At 46.6% G+C, this 25,363-nt stretch overlaps 2 protein-coding genes across 3 annotated transcripts in view; one reads left to right on the plus strand and one right to left on the minus strand.

Annotated features, from left to right (window-relative positions):
- Positions 1-201: 201 nt before the first annotated feature.
- Positions 202-25,089, plus strand: NANS (N-acetylneuraminate synthase). The gene is made up of 6 exons (XM_007968622.3): positions 202-436; positions 4,299-4,514; positions 19,926-20,025; positions 21,188-21,342; positions 23,795-24,061; positions 24,859-25,089. The coding sequence occupies exons 1-6, from the start codon at positions 305-307 to the stop codon at positions 25,066-25,068; spliced, it is 1,080 nt and encodes a 359-aa protein (XP_007966813.3). The 5' UTR covers positions 202-304; the 3' UTR covers positions 25,069-25,089.
- Positions 4,334-25,363, minus strand: part of TRIM14 (tripartite motif containing 14) — a 61,549-nt gene continuing 40,519 nt past the window's right edge. Inside the window, exon 7 of one of the 2 annotated variants that reach the window (XM_007968624.3) lies at positions 4,334-4,670. The gene's annotated coding sequence lies outside the window, so the exon portion shown is untranslated. Of the gene's footprint in view, positions 4,671-18,728; positions 21,380-25,363 lie in introns of those variants that run through there. The other variant, XM_007968625.3, reaches the window with a different exon arrangement.

The following is a 25,363-nucleotide window of genomic DNA, read 5'->3' on the forward strand; positions in this document are numbered from 1 at the left end:
TGCAGGGAATGCTTGCTCCGGGTTGCACACACGGAACCCGCGACGGTGCGAGACCACGCCCTGGGGCAGCGAGCCTCAAGCCTAGCACAGGAGAGGGGCGCGGAACTTCCTCGCCCCGCCCCCCTCCCTGATTGGCTGTCGGGAGTGAGGCGGGGCCTAGGGGATTGGCTGAGCGGCGTCCGCGGGCTGACGTGGCAGGCAGGCGTGTGGGTCTTGTAGCGCTGCTCACAGAACAGAGTAGAGACGGCGGCGGCGGCGGCCGAACCCAGACTGACAGTGAGGCGCCGCACCCCGAGCCATCGCAATGCCGCTGGAGCTGGAGCTGTGTCCCGGGCGCTGGGTGGGCGGGCAACACCCGTGCTTCATTATTGCTGAGATCGGCCAGAACCACCAGGGCGACCTGGACGTGGCCAAGCGCATGATCCGCATGGCCAAGGTGAGGCGGGAGCTCCCGGTACCTGGGATCCGGGCGCCGGGCGGGGCGGGGCCGCGGGAAGCCAGGGCCACACGACTTCCCCAGCTGGGTACCCTGGTTCGGCCTCCTCCGGCCTGCGAGTTCTGTTTTCGGAATCCTTCGGATCCCTCTTCCTCACCCCGTCCACCACCCTCCTGACCTTTCTGCACTACATCAGCTGCCTCCTAACCCGACCTCTTTCCTCCCCGTTCTGGTGCCAGAATAATCTTTCCAAAACTCAGACTTGATCAGACCATTACCCCTGCCTGGCACCTTCTGTGGCTCCCTCCTGCCCGCTGGTAGAGTGGAAACCCTTTAACGTAGCCTTCAAGATTTTAATTACTGGGCCCCTTCCAGCCCGTCATAATTCTTCTCTGACATTGTTCAGCGGCACAGAGTTACTTTCAGGAATGACAGTTCCTGGAAGTTGCTGTGGTCTCTTCTCACCCGCCATTCCCTGTATGTGGAATATGAAGTGGTTAAAAGCCGGGGCTATGAGTTCAAATCTCGACTCCACCACTACTAGCTGTGTGAAAGTGGTCTGGTTACTTAGCCTCCGTGAACCGTTTCCCCATTTGAAAGCGGGGCTTGATAATAACAGTTCTTTCCGCATGGAGTTGTTATGGGGATCAAATGAGATTCTCAGAGCTCTGAGCCCAGCAGTTAGCACATAGGAGTCGGTAAATGCGAGCTATTATTGATACGATGTTTATAGCTTTCCGTGCTCCCTCTTCTCTTGGGACTGCCATATTCTTCATTACGACCCCAGCCCCCAGCATAAGGCCTGGCCTGCACTATGATTCTTTGGTTTAGAGGTAGCTCACCCCGTCTTTCCTTTCCCTTCATCAATGCTGCTCAACTGATTTTGTATCATTTGTGACACGTTCTTTAAACGTTTATTTATTTGTCTATCTTAGAGATAGGGTCTTGCTCTGTCACTCAGGTTTTCTCTTATTCTTTCTTTCTTTTTTGAGACGGGGTCTCTCTGTATCACCCAGACTGGAGTGCAGTGGCATGATCCCGGCTCACTGCAACCTCTGCCTCCCGGGCTTAAGTGATTCTCCCACCTCAGCCTCCCGAGTAGCTGGGATCCACAGGCGTGAACCACCATGCTGGCCTAATTTTGTTGTAGAGATGGGGTTTGGCCATGTTGCCCAGGCTGGTCTCGAACTCCTGAGCTCAAGCGATCTGCCTGCCTTGGCCTCCCAAAGTGCTGGGATTACAGGTGTGAGCCACCACCCTTGGCCCTTACTGTTCCTTTGGGACTGATTTTATGGACCTAACCTCTGAATCATAAAAATACTTTACAAAGTAACACTGCTAACATTTTTTGAGTGCTTACTCTACCAGATACTAAGCTAAATGCTGTACATGCACCATCTCATGTAATTTTTACAACAACCCAATGCCATGATGCTGCCGATTTCATTTTAAAGGCTAAGAGAAAATAAGTGACTTAGGCAAGGACACACAGCTAGTATAATAAATACAGTAAGGGGTTTTTCAGTTTTTGCTCCTAAGCCACAGGGCTCCAGCCTTTCTTATGCAACATTGTTTTCTAGAGGGAAATTCCCACTCTTAATTTGAAGGAGCAGCCTGTTTTTCCTCTTGGAATGCTAAAGTTGTAAAAATATCTGGAGATACTGAAGAATATCTGGAGATATTGAAGCCATAGAAACAAAGCTATACTGACCAGGTGCAGTGGCTGATTCCTGTAATCCCATCACTTTGGGAGGCTGAGGAAGGCAGATTGCTTGAGCTCAGGAGTTCGAGACCAGCCTGGGCCACATGGCAAGACCTTGTCTCTAATTCCATTGAGCTGGAATCTAGGTGGCTGCAGCCTTTAGGAAAGGGATCTGGTCAGCTTTGCTAGAGACACTGTGCAACTTTAGTCAGGTTAGTCTGGGCCTTGGGATCTTTATCTAGACAATGAGAGCTCTGTTGCCCAAGGTCACTTTCAGTTCTAATGTTCTTCAAACTTTCCAGCATCAAGTCCTGACCTTACCATCTTATGATTTGTCAAAGAGCAAGAATAGTGATCTCAGCACTGACATTTCTGGACCCAAGAAGTTTTTAATAGCATGAATACCTCTGTGTCTACAGAAATGGCAGTGAGTTAGGACTTTAGTGGGTTTTAATTATTCTTTTTCTTGAGTAGGTTGTTTTTGTTTGAGACAGAGTCTCACTCTGTTGTTCAGGCTGGAGTGCAGTGGCACCATCATAGCTCATTGCTGCTTCAACCTCTGGGGATCAAGCGATCCTCCCACCTCAGCCTCCTGAGTAGCTGGGACTACAGGCATATGCCACCACGCCTGGCTAATTTTTACATTTTTTGCAGAGACAGGGTCTTACTATGTTGCCCAGGCTGGTCTTGAAGTCCTGGGTTCAAGCAATCCTCCCACCTTGGCCTCTCATAAAGTGTTTGGATTACAGGCATGGGCCACTATGCCTGACCTCTTGAGTGTTTTGTGTGTGTGTGTTTTTTTTAATAGCTTTTATAGTCAAACAATCCAGCTTTTATATTATTGTCTCTGCTCAGTAGAAGTCACCTAGGGGCTGGGGCATTTTTGTTTTTCTGCTTTTCGACATGTAACCTGTTCAAAGAAAATGTCATGGAGAAAAGTGCCAGTGCAAAGCAGCTAAAAGCAGAGTTGCTATTGTTGAAATCAGAGAAAGAGGCACAGGGCACTGTCCCCGGATTTTCTTGTCCCTAAGAGGGCCTCATTAGAACAGTTTACACGTCCTAGAGGTAGCCCAAACTGCTTTTATATAGATGGAGAAACTGAGTCTAGAGCTGGGAAGTGACTTATCCAAGAGTTAGGGTCAAAGTTAAAACAGAATCTCCGGGCACGGTGGCTCACGCCTGTAATCCCAGCACTTTGAGAGGCCAAGGCGGGTGGATCACCTGAGGTCAAGAGTTCAAGACCAGCCTGACCAATGTGGAGAAACGCTGTCTCTACTAAAAATACAAAATTAGCCGGGCATGATGGTGCATGCCTGTAATCCCCAGCTTCTTGGGAGGCTGAGGCAGTAGAATCGCTTGAACCCGGGAGGCAGAAGTTGTGGTGAGCTGAGATCACGCCATTGCACTCCAGTCTGGGCAACAAGAGCAAAAACTCCGTTTAAAAAAAAAAAAAAAGTTAAGCCAGAATCTTTCTTTACTAAATTCTTGTCCAGTGCTGATTTTACTATTCTTTGCTGAGTTATATAACTTTAAATCTTCCTTAATTCTTTGATCCAGTATTTTTAATATTTGCAATGCAAAACAAAGGAAAAAAAACCCCTTTTTTTTTCTTTTGGCATGTTAAGAGAAAAAAATGGGGGGGGGGGGCCTCCCATCTCCAAACAACCTTTTCTTCCTTTCAGACTTTCTTGCCTTTTCTGTTCCTCTTCCTTGGAGGTCCTTAAAGTCTCTGTCAATCTATGTTGTTTTTAAAGATGGTGATGTAGGCTGGGCGTGGTGGCTCACATCTGTAATCCCAGCACTTTGGGAGGCCAAGGCGGGTAGATCACCTGAGGTCAGGAGTTCAAGACCAGCCTGGCCAACGTGGCAAAATGCTATCTCTACTAAAAACAACAAAAATTAGCTGGGCATCATGGTGGGCACCTGTAATCCTAGCTACTTGGGAGACTGAGGCAGGAGAATGGCTTGAACCTGGGAGGCATTGGTTGTAGTGAGCAGAGATCACGCCTTCTGCACTCCAGCCTGGGTGAAAGAGCAAAACTCTGTCTCTAAATAAATAAATAAATAAAGATGGTGATGTCATAGCGGTTGCCCCAGAATTTTTTTCTTTTTTTGAGAATCTGTGACAGTCACTGAAAGGTGTCCTAATGTGTGTTGTAGGAGTGTGGGGCTGATTGTGCCAAATTCCAGAAGAGTGAGCTAGAATTCAAGTTTAATCGGAAAGCGTTGGAGAGGCCATACACCTCAAAGCATTCCTGGGGGAAGACGTACGGGGAGCACAAACGACATCTGGAGTTCAACCATGACCAGTACAGGGAGCTGCAGAGGTACGCTGAGGAGGTTGGGATCTTCTTCACTGCCTCTGGCATGGATGAGGTGAGTTCTCTGCTGCGCTGTCATTTGTCACTTTAGCAGATCAAGGGTCAGCAGGCAGCCTGGTGACTTCCGGCTTAGGCCCAGCTCCAGCCCTTGCTCATCTTTTCTGTTCCCAACTACTGGAGAGGCTAGCAGGCGCCAAAGCCCAGTGAGAATCTGTGGGAAGGATGCCATTGTTTTAAAAACAAGTTGTCTCTGGCCAGGCGCAGTGACTCATGCCTGTAATCCCAGCACTTTGGGAGACCGAGGCGGATGGCTCACCTGAGGTCAGGAGTTCGAGACCAGCCTGGCCAACGTGGTGAAACCCTGTCTCTACTAAAAATACAAAAATTAGCTGGGCATGGTGGTGCGTGCCTCCCAGTTACTTGGGAGGCTGAGGCAGGAGAATCACTTGAACCTGGGAGGTGAAGGTTGCAGTAAGCCGAGATCACGCCATTGTGCTCCAGCCTGGGCAACAGAGTAAGACTCCATTTCAAATTTAAAAAAAAAAAAAGCCAGGTGTGATGTCTCACACCTGTAATCCCAGCACTTTGGGAGGCCAAGGTGGGCAGGTCACGAGGTCAAGAGATCGAGACCATCCTGGCCAACATGGTAAAACCCTTTCTCTACTAAAATACAAAAAATTAGTGGGGTGTGGTGGCGTGCATCTGTAGTCCCAGCTACTTGGGAGGCTGAGGCAGGAGAATCGCTTGAACCTGGGAGGTGAAGGTTTCAGTGAGCCGAGATCACATCACTGCACTCCAGCCTGGTGATAGAGCAAGACTGTCTCTAAATAAATAAATAATAACAACAATAACAAGTTGTCTCTGGAAGTAGGGGTCAGCCACACTGGAATCCCAGAGTCCCTCCAAGCTGTAGGGACACCCCTGCTGGGCCAGGTTTCTCCCAGTAGAAAATGGTCTGGAAACCAGGGGCTGGGTGTGGTGGCTCACACCTATAATCCCAGAGCTTTGGGAGGCTGAGCTGGAAGGATTGCTTGAGGCCAGGAGCTCAAGACCAGCGTGGGCAACATAGGGAGACCCTATCTCTACAAAAAATACAAGTATTGCTTGATCCCATGTATTTGAGACTGCAGTGAGCCACGATTGGACCACTGCACGCCAACCTGGGTGACAGAGCAAGATCCTGTCTCTTACAAAAAAAAAAAAAATAGAGCAAGGAAACCACACTTCTGGAGTCTGCCCCTTGCTGACTAGCACTGACTGACTTGAGAGGGGGGACATTGGCACTGTCCAGAAGGGAATGGCTTATAGGATGGTCACTGGTGGTTTTTGGCTTGGCCAAAACCAAGCTGGTGCCAGGTCTCGGGTCCCGTCTGCTCTGTGACCTGCCTCCTTAGAATTCCTTCATGTGTTCTTTTAAATGTAAAAAATTTTAGTTGTAAAAATAATATTACAGAAAGTTTCAAAAACAAGAAAAAGGGGAAAAAACTGACCCATAATCCCTCTATAGCAGTTCTTTTTACGTATTTCCTCCTGAAGCCTTTTTATATGCTTGTTTTGTTGCCTGCTGGTACTATTTAGTGAACATTGAGTTCTGTGCCTGCTTGTTTCAGTTAACATTATAGCACGAACTTTTACCCCACCTTATGCTTAAATATTTTAATAGCAACGTAATACTTCTTTTGGCGCATGTACCATGCTGTACCTAATCATTCCTCTACTTTTGGACATGGAAGTTATTTCAGTTTTTTTTTTTGAGACAGAGTCTCAAAAAAACTGGGGGAAGAGTATATAGGATTTCTGTGTGTTCTTTCTTACAGCTGCACGTGAATCTACCATTATCTCAAAATCAAAGTTTAAAATTAAAAAAAAGAAAAGTTTCCTCAGTTTAATTTAATTTAATTTTTTTTTGAGATGGAGTCTTGCTCTGTCACCCAGACTGGAGTGCAGTGGCGTGATCTTGGCTCACTGCGACCTCTGCCTCCCAGGTTGAAGTGATTCTCCTGTCTCAACCTCCTGAGTAGGCATGCATCACCACACCTGGCTAATTTTTTTTGGTAGTTTTAGTGGAGATGGGGTTTCACCATGTTAGCCAGGCTGATCTCAAACTCCTGACCTCAGGCAATCCACCCATCCCATCCTCCCAAAGTGCTGGGATTACAGGTGTGAGCCACTGTGCCCAGCCCAGTTTTATTTTTTGTTGTTGTTTTGAGACAGGGTCTCACTCTGTCTCCCAGGCTGGAGTGGAGTGGCACGATCTCAGCTCACTGCAACCTCCGCCTCCCAGGTTCAAATGATTCTCATGGCTCCGCCTCCTGAGTAGCTGGGATTACAGGCACCTGCTACCACACTCAGCTAATTTTTGTATTTTTAGTAGAGATGGGGTTTCACCATGTTGGCCAGGCTGGTCTCGAATTGATGACCTCAGGTTATCCACCCGCCTCAGCCTTCCAAAGTGCTGGGAGGCAGCAGATCTGATGCCTAGAGCAGTGTGCTTTCCACAGTCCCTCAGCTGCTGCTGCCTGACTGGCAGCCCAGGCTTCCCAGAGCGTAGATTCCCACTGTGAATGCCTGAAAGCTCAGCAGAGTCTCTGCACCACGCTCGGTACCGGTTCAAGACTGAAGTTGGCTGGAGAGTCTTTGGGCCCAGGAGCTGCCTTGCGAGTAAGAGGATAGATGTTTTTGTTTTTTTTTTAAACCTACATAAAAAGCTTACTTAGATATATTGCTGATCTTCCATTAATTATTGCCCTGCAGCCTGGGGCAGGGGCCTCACTCTGCATCCAGTTTCAAATCTGAGACCTGGGTTTGGGCAAATTCAGTTTGAACTGGTGACATAGCAGTCTCCATTCAGAAAGGAATAGGTCTTCTATTGTCTTATCAACAACAGAACCAAAGGGACATTGTTGTATTAATTCTTCTGGGCGTACTCAAGGCCTGGGGAGAGTTCCTGAGATTGTATGTGGCGTCCTCTAAAGAAACAGGATTGTTTTTCAACAGACTAATCACAATGTTTAGCTTCTGGTTAAATAATATTATTCTTTTAAAGTATTAGTCACTCCTGGTGCTTTTTTTTTTTTTGAGACGGAGTTTAATTCTCGTTGCCCAGGCTGGAGTGCAATGGTGCAATCATGTCTCACTGCAACCTCTGCCTCCTGGGTTCAAGCAATTCTGCCTCAGCCTCCCAAGTAGATGGGATTACAGGTGCCCACCACCACGCCCCGCTAATTTTTTTTTTTTTCGTATTTTTAGTAGAGAGGGGGTTTCACCATGTTGGCCAGGCTGGTCTCGAACTCCTGACCTCAGGTGATCCACCCTCCTTGGCCTCCCAAAGTGTTAGGATTACAGGTGTCAGCTACCGCATCCAGTTGCTTTTTTTTTTTTCTTTCCCCTGGAGACAGGGTGGTACGGTTTGGCTGTGTCTCCACCGAAATCTCAACTTGAATTGTATCTCCCAGAATTCCCGCGTGTTGTGGGAGGGACTCAAAGGGAGGTAATTGAATCATGGGGTCTGGTCTTTCCCATGCTATTCTTGTGATAGTGAATAAGTCTCATGAGATCTGATGGGCTTATCAGGGGTCTCTGCTTTTGCTTCTTTCTCATTTTCTCTTGCTGCTGCCATGTAAGAAGTACCTTTTGCCTCCCACCATGATTCTGAGACCTCCCCAACCAGGTGAAACTGTAAGTCCAATTACAGCATACAGCCTTCCCCAGAGTAATCACTTTGAGAAGCACTTTCATTTGGAGGACTAAGTCCTAACCTGTTTGTTAAAAGTAATTAGGCTTAGTAGTTTTGTCATCCCTCCTCCTCCTTAGTTGCTTCCCCAGGACACAGTTTTCCTAAAACTTGACCTTACCTAGTGTTGAATCCATAGTAGGGAGAAATGTTATGTGGGCATTTCATTGCAGTGACAATTAAAAACAATAATAACCAATCAGAGTAATGAGAAGCATATGAAGGCGGTTTCCAAAGTGTGGTTCGGGAACCGCTGGGGGATTCATGAGCCCTTTCAGGAGGCCCACAAAGGCAAAACTATTTCCATAATGATACTCAAATGTTATTTGTCCTTTCCATTGTCATTCTCACAAGTATATAGTGGAGTTTTCCAGAGGCTAGGTGATGTGTGATGACATCATGCCTTTGGCAGCAGCTCACCTAATGGAAGGTGTGTTGCGTGTTCTTTTTTTTAAAGAACAGTTTTATTGACACACCATCCAATTCACCCAATCGAGGATACAATTCAGTGGTGTTTAGTAATATTTACAGAGATGTGCAACCATTAACACAATTACCGTTAGAACATTTTTTATCACCCCCAAAAGAAAATCCACCCATTAGCAGCACTCCTCAGCTGCCCCAATTCTCCCAGGCCTAGGCAATGACTTATCAGGGTTGTTTTTTTTTTTTTTTTTTTTTGAGACAGAGTCTTGCTCTGTTGCCCAGGCTGGAGTGCAGTGGCGAGATCTCGGCTCACTGCAATCTCCACCTCTCAGGTTCAAGCAATTCTCCTGCCTCAGCCTCCCAAGTAACTGGAATTACAGGCATGTACCACCCTGCCCAGCTAATTTTTGTATTTTTAGTAGAGACGGGGTTTCACCATGTTGGCCAGGCTGGTCTTGAACTCCTGACCTCAGGTGATCCACTTGCCTTGGCCTCCAAAAGTGCTGGGATTATAGGTGTGAGCCACTGTGTCCGGCCTCAAATTTTTGTCTCTATAAATTTGCCTATTCTGGATATTGCATATAAATAGAATCATACAATATATGAGTCTGACTCATATAACATTTCATATAACTTTCATATAACATTGTGTTTTCATTTATGTTGTAGCATATATCAGTACTTTGTTTCTTTTTTTTGGCTAACTCATAATTCAATTTTACAGCTATACCACATTTTATTTACCCTTTTGTCAGTTGGTGGACACTTGGGTTGTTTCTACTCTTTGGCTATTATCTTTGGCTATTAAGAATGATGATGCTGGCCGGGCGCGGTGGCTCAAGCCTGTAATCCCAGCACTTTGGGAGGCCGAGACGGGTGGATCACGAGGTCAGGAGATCGAGACTATCCTGGCTGACACGGTGAAACCCCGTCTCTACTAAAAAATACAAAAAACTAGCCAGGCGAGGTGGCAGGCGCCTGTAGTCCCAGCTACTCAGGAGGCTGAGGCAGGAGAATGGCGTGAACCCGGGAGGCGGAGCTTGCAGTGAGCTGAGATCTGGCCACTGCACTCCAGCCTGGGCCTCAGAGCGAGACTCCGTTTCAAAAAAAAAAAAAAAAAAAAAAAAGAATGATGCTGCTATGAGCTTTTATGTACCGGTTTTATATGGACATGTTTTCATTTCTCTTGGGTATTATACATATGAGTGGAATTGCTGGGTTACCTGGTAACTCTGTTTAACTTTTTTGAGGAACTGCCAGACTGTTTGCCAAAGCAGCTGCACCATTCCCTACAGCAGGGTTTGATGGTGCCAGTTGCTTCACATCCTTATCATTTGTTATTACCTCCTGATACTAGCCATCCTAGTGGATGTGACATGGTGTCTCATTGTGGTTGTGATTTGCATTTCTCTGATGCATCTTTTCATATGCCTGTTGGTCATCTGCGTATCTTCTTTGGAAGAATGTTTATTCAGATCCTTTGTCAGTTTTAAAAATTGAATTATTTTTCTTTATATATTCTTTTGAAATTTATTTTTTCATGTATATCCTTCCAATGAATTGTCTTTATATATTTTAAGTACAAGTCCTCAAGTCCTTTATCAGATAAATGATTGTAAAAACCTTTAGTCTTTGGGTTATCTTTTCCACTTTCTTTTCTTTCTTTCCTTTTTTTTTTTTTTTGAAACGGGGTCTTGCTCTGTTGCCCAGACTGGAGTGCAGAGTGGTGCAATATCGGCTTACTGCAACCCTGGCCTCCTGAGCTCAAGCAATCTTCCCACCTCAGCCTCCTAAGTAGCCACGACTATAGGCATGTGACACCAGACTCAGCTAATTTTTGTATTTTTGGTAGAGACAAGGCCTCACTATGTTACCCAGGCTGGTCTCAAACTCCTGAGCTCAAGCGAACAGCCTACCTTGGCCTCCCAAAGTGCTGGGATTACCAGCATGAGCCACCATGCCTGGCCCTTTTTCACTTTGTTGATAGTGTCCTCTGAATTACAAACATCTTTAATTTTGATGATGTCTAAATTATCTATTTTTTCTTCTGTGTTTGTCTATTTATGTGGTTTAAAAATTTCTCATTTATTTTTATTTTTGAGACAGGGTTACACTATGTCACCCAGACTAGAGTGCAATGGTGTAATCTCAGCTCAATGCAACCTCCAACTCCCAGGTTCAAGTGATTCTCGTGCCTCAGCCGAGTAGCTGGGATTACAGGTGCACAACACCATGGCCAGCTAATTTTTTTTTTTAATATCTTTTGGTAGAGATGGAGTTTCACCTTGTTGGCCAGGCTAGTCTTGAACTCCTGACCTCAAGTGATCTGCCTGCCTTGGCCTCCCAAATGCTAGGATTACAGGTGTCAGTCACTTTGCCCAGCCAATTTTAGCTTTTTTTTTTTCTTTATTTCTCAGTTTTAAACCACAATGTGATATCACTGCACAGCTGTCAGTATGGTTAAAGGAAAAAGTGGTTGGCTGGATGCAGTGGCTCACTCCTGAAATCCCAGTACTTTGGGAAGCTGAGTTAGGAGGATCGCTTGAGGCCAGGAGTTCAAGACCAGCCTGGGCAACGATAGCAAGACCCGATCTGTTAAAATAAATAAATAAATAAAAGCCAGGCATTGTGGTGTGTGCCTGTAGCTTCAGCTACTTGGGAGGCTGAGGCAGGGAGACAGGAGGCTTCCTTGAACCCAGGAGCTTGAGGCTGTGGTGAGCCATGATTGCACCACTGAACTCCAGACTCTAGCCTTGGCAACAGAGTAAGATCCTGTGTTTAAAAAAAAAAAAAAAAAAAAAAAATGATAACACCACATGGTGTCAAGGATACAAAGGAAATAGGTCATTCATATATTGCTGATGGGAATGTAGAATGATCCAGTCACTCTAGAAAACAGTACGGCAGTTTCGTTCCTTCTTTTTTAAACAGCTTTATTGGGACATAATTCATGTACTGTACAATTCAGCCACTTAGACTGGGAGTTTCTTATAAAGCTAGATGATGTGTTTATCATATGATCCACCAGTTGTCCTTTGGTAATTTATCCCTAAAGAAATGAAAACTTTGGCCGGGCGCGGTGGCTCAAGCCTGTAATCCCAGCACTTTGGGAGGCCGAGATGGGCGGATCACGAGGTCAGGAGATCGAGACCATCCTGGCTAACCCGGTGAAACCCCGTCTCTACTAAAAAATACAAAAAACTAGCCAGGCAAGGTGGCGGGCGCCTGTAGTCCCAGTTACTTGGGAGGCTGAGGCAGGAGAATGGCCTGAACCCGGGAGGCGGAGCTTGCGGTGAGCTGAGATCCGGCCACTGCACTCCAGCCTGGGCGACAGAGCGAGACTCCGTCTCAAAAAAAAAAAAAAAAGGAAAAGAAATGAAAACTTAACATTCATACAAAAACCTGTATGTAAGTGTCATTACAACTTTTATTCTTAGTAGCTCAAAACTAGAACAAGCAAAATGTTCTTCAGCGGGCGAATGGTGAAACAAACTGTAGTACATGCGTACCATAGAGTATTACTCAGCAATCAAAAGGAATGAACTATTTTTTCTTTTTTTTTGAGACAGAGTCTCACTGTATCGCCCAGGCTGGAGTACAGTGGCACAATCTCGGCTCACTGCAACCTCCGCTGCCCAGGTTCAAGCGATTGTCCTTCCTCAGCCTCCTGAATAGCAGGGATTACAGGCACACGCCACTGCGCCCAGCTAATTTTTGTATTTTTTGTAGAGATGGGGTTTCACCATCTTGGCCAGGCTGGTCTCAAACTCCTGACCTCATGGTCTACCCACATCAGCCTCCCAAAGTGCTGGGATTACAGGTGTGAGCCACCATGCCCAGCCAGGAATGAACTATTGATGCGTGCAGCAGCCTGGATGCATCTCAAGGATATGATGCTGAGTGAGAAAGCAGCATACACAGAAGGGTGCATACTGTACGATTCTGCTTCCATGACATTCTGGAAATAAAAGAATTATGAGAATGGAGAACAGATGAGTGGTTGCCAAAGGTTAGTAAGGGGAAGGGGATGTGGTTATAAAGGGGTGACGTGAAGGATCCTTGTAGCAGTGGCATCATGGTACCTTCTGTATGGTGACCGTGGCAGTGGTCACATGAGTCTGTGCATGGGGTAAAATTGCATAGAATTAAATATAGGCATACATAAATGAATACATGTAGAAATGGTGAAATCTGAATAACATTGGTGGACTTTGTCAACGTCATTCACCCAGTCATGATATTGTACTATAGTTTTACAAGACATTACCAGTGGGGGAAGAGTATATAGGATCTCTCTGTATTCTTTCTTACAGCTGCAAGTGAATCTACCATTATCTCAAAATTCAGTGTTTAAAATTAAGAAAAGATTCCGCAATTTTATTTTATTTTATTTTTTGAGACAGAGTCTCGCTGTCACCCAGGCTGGAGTGCAGTGGCACAACTGTGGCTCACGGTAACCTTCGCCTCCCAGGTTCAAGCAGTTCTCCTGCTTCAGCCTCCCAAGTTGCTGAGACTTCAGGCATGTGCCACCATGCCCAGCTAATTTTTGCATTTTTAGTAGAGACAGGGTTTCACCATGTTGACCAGGCTGGTCTTGAACTCCTGACCTCAGGTGATCTGCCCGCCTCGGCCTCCCAAAGTGCTGGGATTGCAGGTGTGAGCCACCATGCCCAGCTTTAATTTAAAATGTTTATTTTATTTATTTCACTCTGTTGGCCAGGCTGGAGCGCAATGGCACAATCTTGGCTCACTGCAACTTCCGCCTCCTGGGTTTAAGAGATTCTTGTGCCTCAGCCTCCTGAGTAGCTGGGATTATAGGTACCTGCCACCACACCCAACTAATTTTTGTATTTTTAGTAGAGATGGGGTTTTACCATTTGGTCAGGCTGGTCTCAAACTCCCGACCTCAGGTGATCCACCCACCTTGTCCTCCCAAAGTACTGGGATTACAGACATGAGCCACAATTTTAATTTTTTTAATTTTTAATTCAGTAAATAAACCCACATCAAAAAGAAAAAAAAAGATCTGTAGACTCTTTAGTAACTTTTTTTCATTTTTTGAGACAGAGTCTTGCTCTGTTGCCCAGGCTGGAGAGTAGTGGCACAGTCATAACTCATGGCTCACTGCAGCCTAGATGGCCCAGGCTCAAGCGATCCTCCCACCTCAGTCTCCTTAGTAGCTGGGACTACAGGTCCACGCTACCACGACCAGCTGATTTCTACATTTTTTGTAGAGACAGGGTCTCCCTATGTTGCCCAGGCTGGTCTTAAACTCCGGGCCTCAAACAGTCTCCTACCTCGGCCTCCCAAAGTGCTAGGATTATAGGTGTAAGCCACTGCTTCTGGCCTCCTCAGTAATTTTTAAGAATCTAAAGATGAAAACATTTGAGATCCCATGCTGAATGCTGTTTACACATACCCCAGGTGTGTGGTGTGTACCCTGGCTCTGTGATGATGGCACGGCTATATGGTACACACCTCAGCTGTATGGTACATACCCCTGACTGTATGATGCACACCCCAGCTCTATGGTACATACCTCTGCTATGTGGCCCATATGTGGGCTATATGGCCCTGTGGCCAAGTAAATGGACTCTAGGGTCAGATTTTTAAGTTTGAATATGGCTCTGCCTATCATTTCTGGTATATCCATGAGGAGGTTATTTAACCTCTTTGTGCCTGTTTTCTTCAGTTGTAAAGTGGGCTTTGTAGCAGAACCTATCTGGGAGGGAAAGTGAAGATTAAATGTGATGGTTAATATAAAGCATAGTACACAATCAGTATTGAGTGTTAGTCACAATTAAGGAAAGCAACCTGGGCTAAGGGCTGGGACATCTGGGTACTTGGAGGCTGGGACATCTGGGTGCTTGCCCTGACTTTGCCCTTAACTCTCAGTGTCACCTTGGTGAGCCCCTTCCCTGCCTGGGCCTCCATTTCCTTTTCTGTGTGTGACCCAGCTGCCATCCAGCGACTCTCCCTATTCTGATATCCTGAGTCCGCACAGAACCAGGGAAGATGTCATCAAGGTGACTGGCACCTGGAATGGGGACTTTTCAGCTTCTGTCCACATTTCCTGGAAACACAAGCTCCCTGAGCTCCTGGATCCGACCTAGGAGAAAGGTGCCTCCTTGCCCTGTGAGGCTGCCGAGGCGGAGTCACTTATTTAGGCCTTGCCCTGCAGGTGGCATCAGTTGAGAACCCGGAGTGGTTGGGTGATAGGGAGGAGTCAGTCTGGTGTTCGTAGCGGGGCTTCCCTCTTGGTTTTCCTTCCCTCTGCTCCCCAGGCAGCCCATTTGCTTGGTGTCTGGGATGTGTGTTTTAGAGCCAGGCTTTCTGAGCTCAGCTCCTGGTGCTCACACTCTGTGTGGCTTGGGCTCCTCATGTAACCTTGGAGCCGCAGTGGCCCCCCATCTGTAAAAACAGGATTGTTAAGATGCTCCTGGGGCTATCTGGGGCTATCTGCAGGATTCAGGGAGTTAAGCCCGTGGGGTGTCAGCACAGGGCCAGGTCTGCACTCACCCAGCGATGGCTGTTCTGTTGCTTAGAACCCTTTGGAGTTTCTCTGCTTCAGCCTATTTGAGCAGGTAGGTTTCTCTGGATGAGGAATGCCATTTGTCCCCAGCTAGTCTCCTGCCTGACCTAGGGCACAGGCAGCGAGGGGAAAGTGCGTTTTGTTTTTTTTTTTTTTTGAGACGGAGTCTCGCTCTGTCGCCCAAACTGGAGTGCAGTGGCACAATCTCTGCTCACTGTAACCTCCGCCTCCCGGGTTCAAGCAGTTCTCTGCCTCCTGAGTGGCTGGGACTACAGGCGCCCACCACCACTCCCAGCTAATTTTTGTATTTTTAGTAGAGATGGAGTTTCACCATGTTGGCCAGGGTGGTCTTGAACTCCTGACCTCATGATCCACCCACCTCAGCCTCACCCACCTCAGTCTGTCAAACTGTTGGAGGTAGAATGGTTCCTTGTTCTGCATTTACCTAGCAAGTGGCTCCGAGTGTTTACCTACCCTAACTTCCTTATAGAAACAGGCATTTATTGAGTGCATATTTTCTCCACACTGTATGCTGTTCTAGGGCGTTCTCTGTGTGCTGAGGAAAGGTTAAGGTGTGGCAGAATTTTATTAAGGCCAAGAAAACTGTCGGAGCTTCTGGTTGAAAGTTGCACCAAGCTTGTGAAACTCAGGTGAAACAGCAGAATGTCTTTAGTCTAAAAGGAAAGTTCTTTTGAGAAGGCAAATGGAAGGCATGACCAAAGAGGTGACTCCTGAGGGACATGCTCCCCTCACACACAGTGGCCATCCTAGCAGAGCCGCCCTTCCCTCCAGCACCTGCCTGTGTCCCAGGCACGGTGCCCTCTGACAGGCCGCTGCCCTGAGGCCAGCCCAGCCTATTTGTGGCTACACCCTTCCCCTGACTCCCTGTTCTCCCCAGCTCATCACCGTGGGCTTTTTTTTTCTTTTTTTTAAGACGGAGTCTTACTCTGTCACCCAGGCTGGACTGCAATGGTGTGATCTTGGCTCACTGCAGCCTCTGCCTCCCACGTTCAAGCAATTGTCCTGCCTTAGCCTCCTGAGTAGCTGGGATTACAGACACATGCCATCACGCCGGACTAATTTTTGTATTTTTAGTAGAAGCGGGGTTTCATCATGTTGGCCAGGCTGGTCTCAAACTCCTGACCTCGTGATCTGCCCGCCACGGCCTCCCAAAGTGCTGGGATTACAGGCATGAGCTACCGTGCCTTGCCTGGGCTTCTTTTTTATCCTGCAGGGTCCAAAAACTGAGGGGAAATTGGGGGGACTTTAGAAAAATCTCAGCTCTACTCCTCTCTTTCCTTACCCCTGACTCAGATCAGCGGTTCCCAGAGTGTCCCACAGGACACAGTACAGAAAGGGGGTTCTGTGGGCACGTGTTGTCCACCCTCATTCATTAATTTAGAATCAAAGGGTTTTTTTGGTTTGTTTTTTGTTTTGTCACCCAGGCTGGAGTGCAGTGACACGACCTCAGCTCAGTGCAGCCTCGATCTCCTGGGTTCAAGCAATCCTCCCACTTCAGCCTCCCAAGTAGCTGGGACTGCAGGCACATGCCACACGCCTGGCTAATTTTTATATTTTTTGTAGAAATGGGATTTTGCCATGTTGCCCAGGCTGGTGTCAAACTCCTGGGCTAAAATGATCCTCCTGCCTTGGCCTCCCACAGTGCTGGGATTACAGGCATGAGCCACCGTGCCTGGCCAGAATTAAAAAAGTTCCGAGTCGGCCGGGCGCGGTGGCTCAAGCCTGTAATCCCAGCACTTTGGGAGGCCGAGACGGGCGGATCACGAGGTCAGGAGATCGAGGCCATCCTGGCTAACACGGTGAAACCCCGTCTCTACTAAAAATACAAAAAACTAGCCGGGCGAGGCGGCGGGCGCCTGTAGTCCCAGCTACTCGGGAGGCTGAGACAGGAGAATGGCGGGAACCCGGGAGGCGGAGCTTGCAGTGAGCTGAGATCCGGCCACTGTACTCCAGCCTGGGCGGCAGACCGAGACTCCGTCTCAAAAAAAAAAAAAAAAAAAAAGTTCTGAGTCGAGTAAGTTTGGGAAACACTGGGTTTGGAACTCAGCTAAGTTGATTTACTGGGACCCTCAGAAGGCATTAAGGCAGGGTAGTGTTTCTCCCAAATGAGGCGATCCATGGGACCCATTTCTGCATGTTGAACTCAGCTGGGAGCCAGAGGAGAGTTGTACATGGCTGAGCTCCCTTCAGACTCCCACAGACTTTGTGCTATGGGGCAGGAGGGAGAGAGGAGTGCTGACGCTGCCGGGCTGCATGGAACCCCAGATAGAGAGGGAACCCGATAGCAGGGTGGGAAGGCTAGGGGAAGTCAAGGAGTCCCTGGAGAGAAAGGGGTCACCAGTTGCTGACCGAGCCTGTAGCAGCCCCTAGGCACAGCGATACTGTCTTAGGGCTGAAAGAATCTTCCAGATTTCTCAGATTCCCTTTGCAGGATGGCTCTGAGTGGCAGTTTTCTAAATGGCCACTGGGTGGCGCTGGCTTCCCAAGAGGTGGCAAAATGAGGCGCCCCTTCCCTTTCCAGCAGGAATTGGCCTTTTTCCTTACTTGAAAATTATAGAATTCCATGCAGATTTTACAGCCTCTGTAGTAAGCTTCTGCAAAGTTTTTTTTTTTCTGCACTTGTCCCCACTCCTTGCCCCTCTCTTGAGGGGGTTCCTGCATCTGTTTATGCCCTGGAGGGCCACACCACACTCCCACAAGGTGGACATTATACAAAAGAAAACTCAGTGGAAGATTCCTTCTTTAAACAGAAAGCAATCTCTTCATCTGCCAAATGGAGTGAGAAGGGTAGGCAAATTAGACTTTATTCAAAAAATATATTTAAAACTGATGTTCTTTTAGTTCTGTCTTAGGGCTAGTTAGCAGTGTTACGAGACACAAACAGGAAAGAGTGAGGTAGAAAGGTATGGAAGGTACTGGGCATGGTGGCTGAAGCTTACAATCCCAGCGCTGTGGGAGGCCAGCGTGGGACAACTGCTTGAGGCCAGGAGTTTCAGAACAGCCTGGCAACATAGCAAGACCCCATCTCTACAGCGAATTAAAAAAAAAAAAAAAAAATTAGCCACATGTGGTGGCACATGCCTGCGGTCCCAGCTACTTGGGAGACTAAGGCAGGAGGATTGCTTGACCCCAGGAGTTTGAGACCAGTTTGGGCAACATAGCAAGACCCTGTCTCTACTAGAAAAGAAAAGAAAAAGATGGAAGGGGAAAGGAGAAAAGTTAAAAATAAAGCAGAGAGGAAGAGTAGTAAGAACAGTGAAGGAAGGGAGGAAAGGGAGGGAGGGAGGAAGGAAAGAAGGTTAGGAAAGGAGGGAGGAAGGGGAGGTAGGTCGGTTGGTCGGTCCTAGACCAATCAAAGTTTGCATTTCACTTTAGCAACATCCCTGGGAGAGGGAAAGATTTGTGTGCACGTGATCAAGTGTGAGAAAGTCATTAAGCCCTAATTTATTTCTGAGTCACAGGCATCATTTTAGAACTAAGATATTTGGAACCATTCAGAGACACTGATTTTTTCGACTTTTGATTTCCAACTTCAAAACAGAAGGACTCAAGAAAACTTTTGAAGGTGATGCGTATGTTTATTACTCTGTGGTGATGGTAGCAGTAGTGTATACTTAAGTCCAAACTCACCAAATTACATACATTATGTGCAGCTTTTAGTATATCAGTTATACCTTATTGAAGCTGGAAAGAAATAATAAAAGGTTTTTGAGTTCTTATAATTTGACAGCAAACTGAGATTTTACTCTTATAACTTATGATCCACTGATTCCTTCAGCAAGCATTTGCTGACATTTACCAGTTTCCTGAGTCTTGTTGATGAATACTAGAGAAGGATGTTGAAGAGCCCTAAATAGGTAACCTCAGGCAGTGACGTTATATCTGAAAACGTGACTGAGGTTCACTTTTCTGTGGGCAACGTGCTTTGAGGCCTGAAAGGGCTCGGGCTGAATGGGCCCTGCCAGCCATGGACCCTTGTATAAAGGCTGGGTAAAAAAATGCTCCATTTTCCCCCTTTCACCAAGGATTGAAATAGCCCCTTTTCCCACACGTTTGGCCGAGTAGAGGGGAAAGCCTTTGAGGCTATTCACGTTTTCACTGCCTGGTTTTCTGGGTCAGGATTAGGTCATGACTGTTTCATATTTGTTCATTTGCCCTTGGGCCCCTGGGGCAGGTAGGGTTTGGCCAGGTGATTCTTTTCCACATTTTTTTTTTTTTTTTCGAGAAGGAGTCTCGCTCTGTTGCCCAGGCTGGAGTGCAGTGGCACGATCTCAGCTCACTGCAACCTCTGCCTCCCAGGTTCAAGCCATTCTCCTGCCTCAGCCTCCTGAGTAGCTGGGATCATAGGCACCTACCACCACCTGGCTAATTTTTGCATTTTTAGTAGAGACGGGGTTTCACCATATTGGTCAGGCTAGTCTCAAACTCCTGACCTCAGATGATCCATCCGCTTCTGCCTCCCAAAGTGCTGGAATTACAGGCGTGAGCCACTGCACTCGGCCCTTTTCCAGATTCTTGTCACCAGCAAAGACCAGCACCAAATGTTGTTTGTTGGACTAATGGATGGGTGGATGAGAATGAATGTTTGCATTTGAATGAAATGACTGAGAACAAATCTTTGCCCGCTTTCAAGTTGTTGAGAGTCCCTCTGCTGCATAAGAGGAGTTTTTCTATTTGTATGTTATTCCTCGCCTGTCATGACAACAGTGTTTTTGAACAATGGTGAAAAGGAGCTCCCTCTTTGATTTTTGTAGATGGCAGTTGAATTCCTGCATGAACTGAATGTTCCATTTTTCAAAGTTGGATCTGGAGACACTAATAATTTTCCTTATCTGGAAAAGACAGCCAAAAAAGGTAAGTGTCTAATTTTTGACATAAAATCCAAGGGAGTCCAAACCTTCATATGTTTATTCCCCTCATGGTGGCCCACTTTGAGGCAGATATCATGAAGACAAATTTTAGAAGCCTCTTTTCATTTTTTTAAAATAGAGACAGGGTCTTGCTATGTTGGCCAGGTTGGTCTTGAACTCCTGGCCTGAAGCAATCCTCCCATCGTGGTCTCCCAAAGTGCGAGGATTACAGGCATGAGCCACTGTGCCCTGCCAGAAACCTCTTTTCAATCAGCCTGTACTTCCACTTTTTGTATGCTAAGTTGAAAGAAAATAAATTAAGAATATGACAGTTTTTATAAGACATTTAAAAATTTTTTTAAGAATTTATTTATTATTTTTTTATAGAGACAAGGTCTATGTTGCCCAGGTTGGTCTTGAACTCCTGGATTCAAATGATCCTACTTTGGCTTCCCAAAGAGTTGGGATTATAAGTGTGAGCCATTGTACCTGTCCTAGAAAATTTTTTAATGAAAATGTGTAAGAAGGATATGACAGTATATATAAAACCTAGTATGGTGATGCATACCTGTGGCCCCAGCTACTCTGGAGGCAGAGGTAGGAGGATTGCTTGAGTTTGAGACTGCAGTGGGCCATGATCATGTAAAGTGGTTTTACAACATGAACAATGTCATTTGATCATCATAACACCCCTAGGACTGAAACAGGTCTGATTATGATGCTTGATACTTATTTCATAGGGGATGCTTTTGAGACTCAGAGACAGACAGTGCTCTGCCCAGGCACAGCTACAAGTGGCAGCTCCGCACCTCACACTCACTCACACTCTTGAATCAGCACTCACTGTACTATACTGCCATGGTATACAACCTGTTAATCAGATGAGATACTCATTTTCCTCTTGAAAGTGTGAAATTCCTCTGCCTCTTTAATTCAGTTCATTTTGCTCAAGAACACTGTCGGGGGGCAGAGGGGAGCCCACCTTCCCTGTGGCCGAGGCAGGAACCCAACAAGCTCCTCTCTGTTCCCCCACAGTGGCTGGCACAGTGTTTTAAGAGATGTCTGTGGAGTTCAGTTGAATGATGAGACCAGCAGTTGGGATGTGTTGGGGAGAGTCAGAACCTCTAAAGAGAAAGTGCTGATGGTGTTGGTGCTGGATTACTCAGGTCGCCCAATGGTGATCTCCAGCGGGATGCAGTCGATGGACACCATGAAGCAAGTCTATCAGATTGTGAAGCCCCTCAACCCCAACTTCTGCTTCTTGCAGTGTACCAGCGCATACCCACTCCAGCCTGAGGACGTCAACCTGCGGGTCATCTCGGTGAGCAGGAGGGGGGGTTCCCTTCTTGGGCCATTTACTATGGGGAAGACGTAGTCTTTTTTATAACCAAAATTCTAACAAACCATGGCATACTTTATAATTTGAACATCCTTTGACAGTCTTGCTGTTACTAAATCAAATTTGAGCTAAACAGTTGAGGAAGCACATACATTCTAAAGAAGGTGACTATAAATGAAATTTTCTTGGCCAGGCGCGGTGGCTCATGCCTGTAATCCCAGCACTTTGGGAGGTTGAGGTGGGCAGATCACCTGAGGTCAGGAGTTCGAGACTAGCCTGGCCAACATGGTGAAACCCCTTCTTACTAAAAATACAAAAACTAGCCAGGCATGGTGGCGCATGCCCATGGTCCCAGCTACTCAGAAGGCTGAGGCAGGAGAATGGCTTGAATTCAGGAGGCAAAGGTTGCAGTGAGCCAAGATCGCACCAGTGCACTCCAGCCTGGGTGACAAAGTGAGACTGTCTTAGGAAAAAAAAAAAAATCTGTCAACAGACATTTGGGATGGTTTTACCTTTTGGCTATTGTGAGTGATGCTGCTATGAGCACTAGCGTACAGATAAATATTCATCTTTTTTCATACTGAGTTATAGGAGGCCTTCTTGAAACTTATGGCTTTTTCTGCTTTGTTATTTGCTGGCTCTCTTATTTTCTAATTCTTAGCATCCCTGAGGCTCAAACTAATTACAGTGACAGCCTTGAGGGAAATTACTCTCTCCCAGGATTTTGCCTACACAGTCATTTCATAGATGGTGAAGTCCAGTCCCAAGTCGGGAAGCCTGAGATCCCACAGCAGCTTGGTGGCAAAGCTGGAACTAGAACCCGGGCATGTCCCCTTAGGCCTTTGTCTCTTACTGTCTCATGCCATCTCTCTCAGTTCCTCCTGTAGCACTGGAAGTTTAACTTCATTCAAAAATATGTAATTATCATTAAAACCATTATAGTAACATTAATGGAATTCTGTCTCTCCATCCATATATACTTAGAATCCTGATATTGCAGTTGTTTTCCTTTTATATTTTCCTTTCAGCATAGCATTTGATATTCTGTTTTTCCCATAATATAAGCTTTCTTACATGTTGCTATACAGCCATTAACTTTTAAAAAGTTAGCCTTTTTGAAAACTGACATTGCTCCTTTTACCTAAACTTTCTTTTTTTACCTACACTTTTTTCTGTTTCTGCTTCACATATAGCTTATCTAAATCATGTTATTTTTAAAGCTTAAAAATGATTTCTGTGAAACATGTAATGTCAAAAGTAAACATCACCTGCACTCCCATCCCACAGAGATTCCGATAATTAACAGTTTAGTAGACGTGACCCGTTATTTTCCTTTTCAGTGTATCTCTGTCCCCACTCAAGGTGCTGTCATGTCCTCCCTCTTGACACTACACATTGCAGGAGTTATTCTGCCAGCCTATCCCATCTTGGGCCTGCACATAGTACGGGCATTTGAATTTCCAAACTTAGCAATCCGCACTCCATCACACACCCTTAAGCCTGGTTTTCAAGGCCTTTGCCACGTAACCCTCCTAATCTTTTGTGAAGCCCCACCTGAGGCCAGGTGATGTGGCTCACGCTGGTAGCACTTTGGGAGGCTGAGGCAGGTGGACTGCTTAAAGCCAGGAGTTCGAGACCAGCCTGGCTAACGTGGCGAAACCGCTTCTCTACTAAAAAATACAAAAATTAGCTGGGCGTGGTGGTGGGCGCCTATAGTCCCAGCTGCTCGGGAGGCTGAAGCAGGAGAATCGCTTGAACCCAGGAGGCAGAGGTTGCAGTGAGCCGTGATCACACTACTGCACTCCAGCCTTGGCAACAGAGCGAGACCCTGTTTCAAAAAGAAATAATAAATAACAATAAAATAATAATACACCCTACCTGAGTCTTTCTACTGTACTCAGCTTTCTGATCACCCTCACCAACAAGACTCACCCATCTTAAAGTGTCTTTTGTTACATTCAGTGAATTAGACATAATGGATTATTTATCATTTCCGCCAAAGGATTGTTTTGAGATTGGGCTGTGTATATTATTGTTGATGATATTTGTGGCACACTTGCTTTCAGCAGCTCAGGCTAATTAAATGTGACAGATGGTTTTTGAATGAGGTTAGACATTAATTTACAGTTCTGTTGTTATTCTCAGTGTATTGTGCAATGTGAAACATTCTTAAAACGCATTCTTTGTAGTAAGAGTAACTGTTGTTTTTAGAGCATTTACAATGTGCTGAGTGCTTCTCATGCATTTACAGCAACACTCAGCAGGTATTATTATCATCCCTAGGAAGGAGAGGCTCAGAGAACCTCAGTATCTTACCCCTGGCTGCACAACTAGTGAGTGGCTAAACCGCGACTCAACCAGATATACTTGACCCTGGAGAATATGCATAAAGCACCATGATATTTAACGTTATTTTTCTTTTTTCATTTTAAAGGAATATCAGAAGCTCTTTCCTGATATTCCCATAGGTTATTCTGGGCATGAAACAGGCATAGCCATATCTGTGGCTGCAGTGGCTCTGGGGGCCAAGGTGTTGGAACGTCACATAACTTTGGACAAGACCTGGAAGGGGAGTGACCACTCAGCCTCACTGGAGCCTGGAGAACTGGCCGAGCTGGTGCGGTCAGTGCGTCTTGTGGAGCGTGCCCTGGGCTCCCCAACCAAGCAGCTGCTGCCCTGTGAGATGGCCTGCAATGAGAAGGTACGTCCTACTGGACTGCACTCAGCTCTGCTGCCGTGTGCAGAAACAGGATGGGCTGGCCCGAGAGGGATGGTCAGGGCCAGCACTCCCTGAGCCAGGCTAATTAAATGATGAAGGAATGTGCTGCCACCCCTGTCGGCTTCTTCAGGCTCTTCAGTAATGCGTGTCACTCTGGCCGGTAGCAGCAGCGGGAGAAACATGTTATCTAAAGGGAACTTTAGCAGTTTCTCTGGCCACCTAGGGTCACATTAGAGTCTTCCACTAATTATCTGAAGCCCATGGCCCCACTACTCCTAGACTCCAGAATATGTAACAGCAATGAGGCCCTGGAATAAGTCAAGTCTGGGCTCCCTTGGAGCAGGTAAACCCTGAGAAACATTTAGGCGAGGTGTTCCCTGAGGTACCAGGTTTGCATGTATTGAGAGCATTCTATGTTCCAGGGACATTCTATAATATCACCAATCCTTACAGTCATCTGACAGGATAGTTTCCATTTGACAGAGAAACTAAAACAAGGCCTATATCCCACTGACTGGGATTTGAACCTGGCTCCACCTACACAGCCTGAGCCCTTTCCTTCGCACTTTATTGTAAAGGCCACTCCTCTGAGTCTCTGAATTCAATCTACACTGGTTGAATTCCTGCCATGTATGAGATATTCTGAGCAGCGTAGGTGGCAACAGAGTCCCTGCTCCCAAGGTACTGCCTGGGGAGGACTGATCAGGGACCTGGAATGTAAAGTAGTGTACACTAGTTACTTCTGTGAAGCTGGTACTGAATGTTCATTTTGTTCACAGCTGGGCAAGTCTGTGGTGGCCAAAGTGAAAATTCCGGAAGGCACCATTCTAACAATGGACATGCTCACCGTGAAGGTGGGTGAGCCCAAAGGCTATCCTCCTGAAGACATCTTTAATCTAGTAGGCAAGAAGGTCCTGGTCACTGTTGAAGAAGATGATACCATCATGGAAGAATCGGTAGATAATCATGGCAAAAAAATCAAGTCTTAAAATAAAGTGCCATTCTGTGAATTCTCAGTTCCCTTGCTGGTGCTGTTGGATGTGTCTGAGTGAGGCGGGGGCAGGAATGGCGGTCTCCAGGGACCTGGCCATCATCCACCTCCACCCGCTCCTTAGACAGCAGACGTTTCTGGGCTAGGCCTTGTGTCAGCCCACTGGAGAGAGAAAAAGATCCAGTGATGCAGTCTCTGCTTCAACTTGGCCAGCTTAGAAGAGGGGGTGGTTCCAAACCACGTCCATATCCTCCAGTTGCTGGGTGGCTGCAGAGAGGGGCGAGAGCTGGCTG

Source organism: Chlorocebus sabaeus, chromosome 12, assembly GCF_047675955.1.
Source record: "Chlorocebus sabaeus isolate Y175 chromosome 12, mChlSab1.0.hap1, whole genome shotgun sequence".
Taxonomy (NCBI): Eukaryota; Metazoa; Chordata; class Mammalia; order Primates; family Cercopithecidae; genus Chlorocebus; species Chlorocebus sabaeus.

Excerpts from the sequence above, each read along its gene's own strand:
- NANS (XM_007968622.3), top strand. The coding sequence starts at position 305 with ATGCCGCTGGAGCTGGAGCTGTGTCCCGGGCGCTGGGTGGGCGGGCAA. Across the intron at positions 4,515-19,925 it reads CTGCCTCTGGCATGGATGAG|ATGGCAGTTGAATTCCTGCA; the intron begins GTGAGTTCTCTG and ends TGATTTTTGTAG. Across the intron at positions 20,026-21,187 it reads GGAAAAGACAGCCAAAAAAG|GTCGCCCAATGGTGATCTCC; the intron begins GTAAGTGTCTAA and ends TGGATTACTCAG.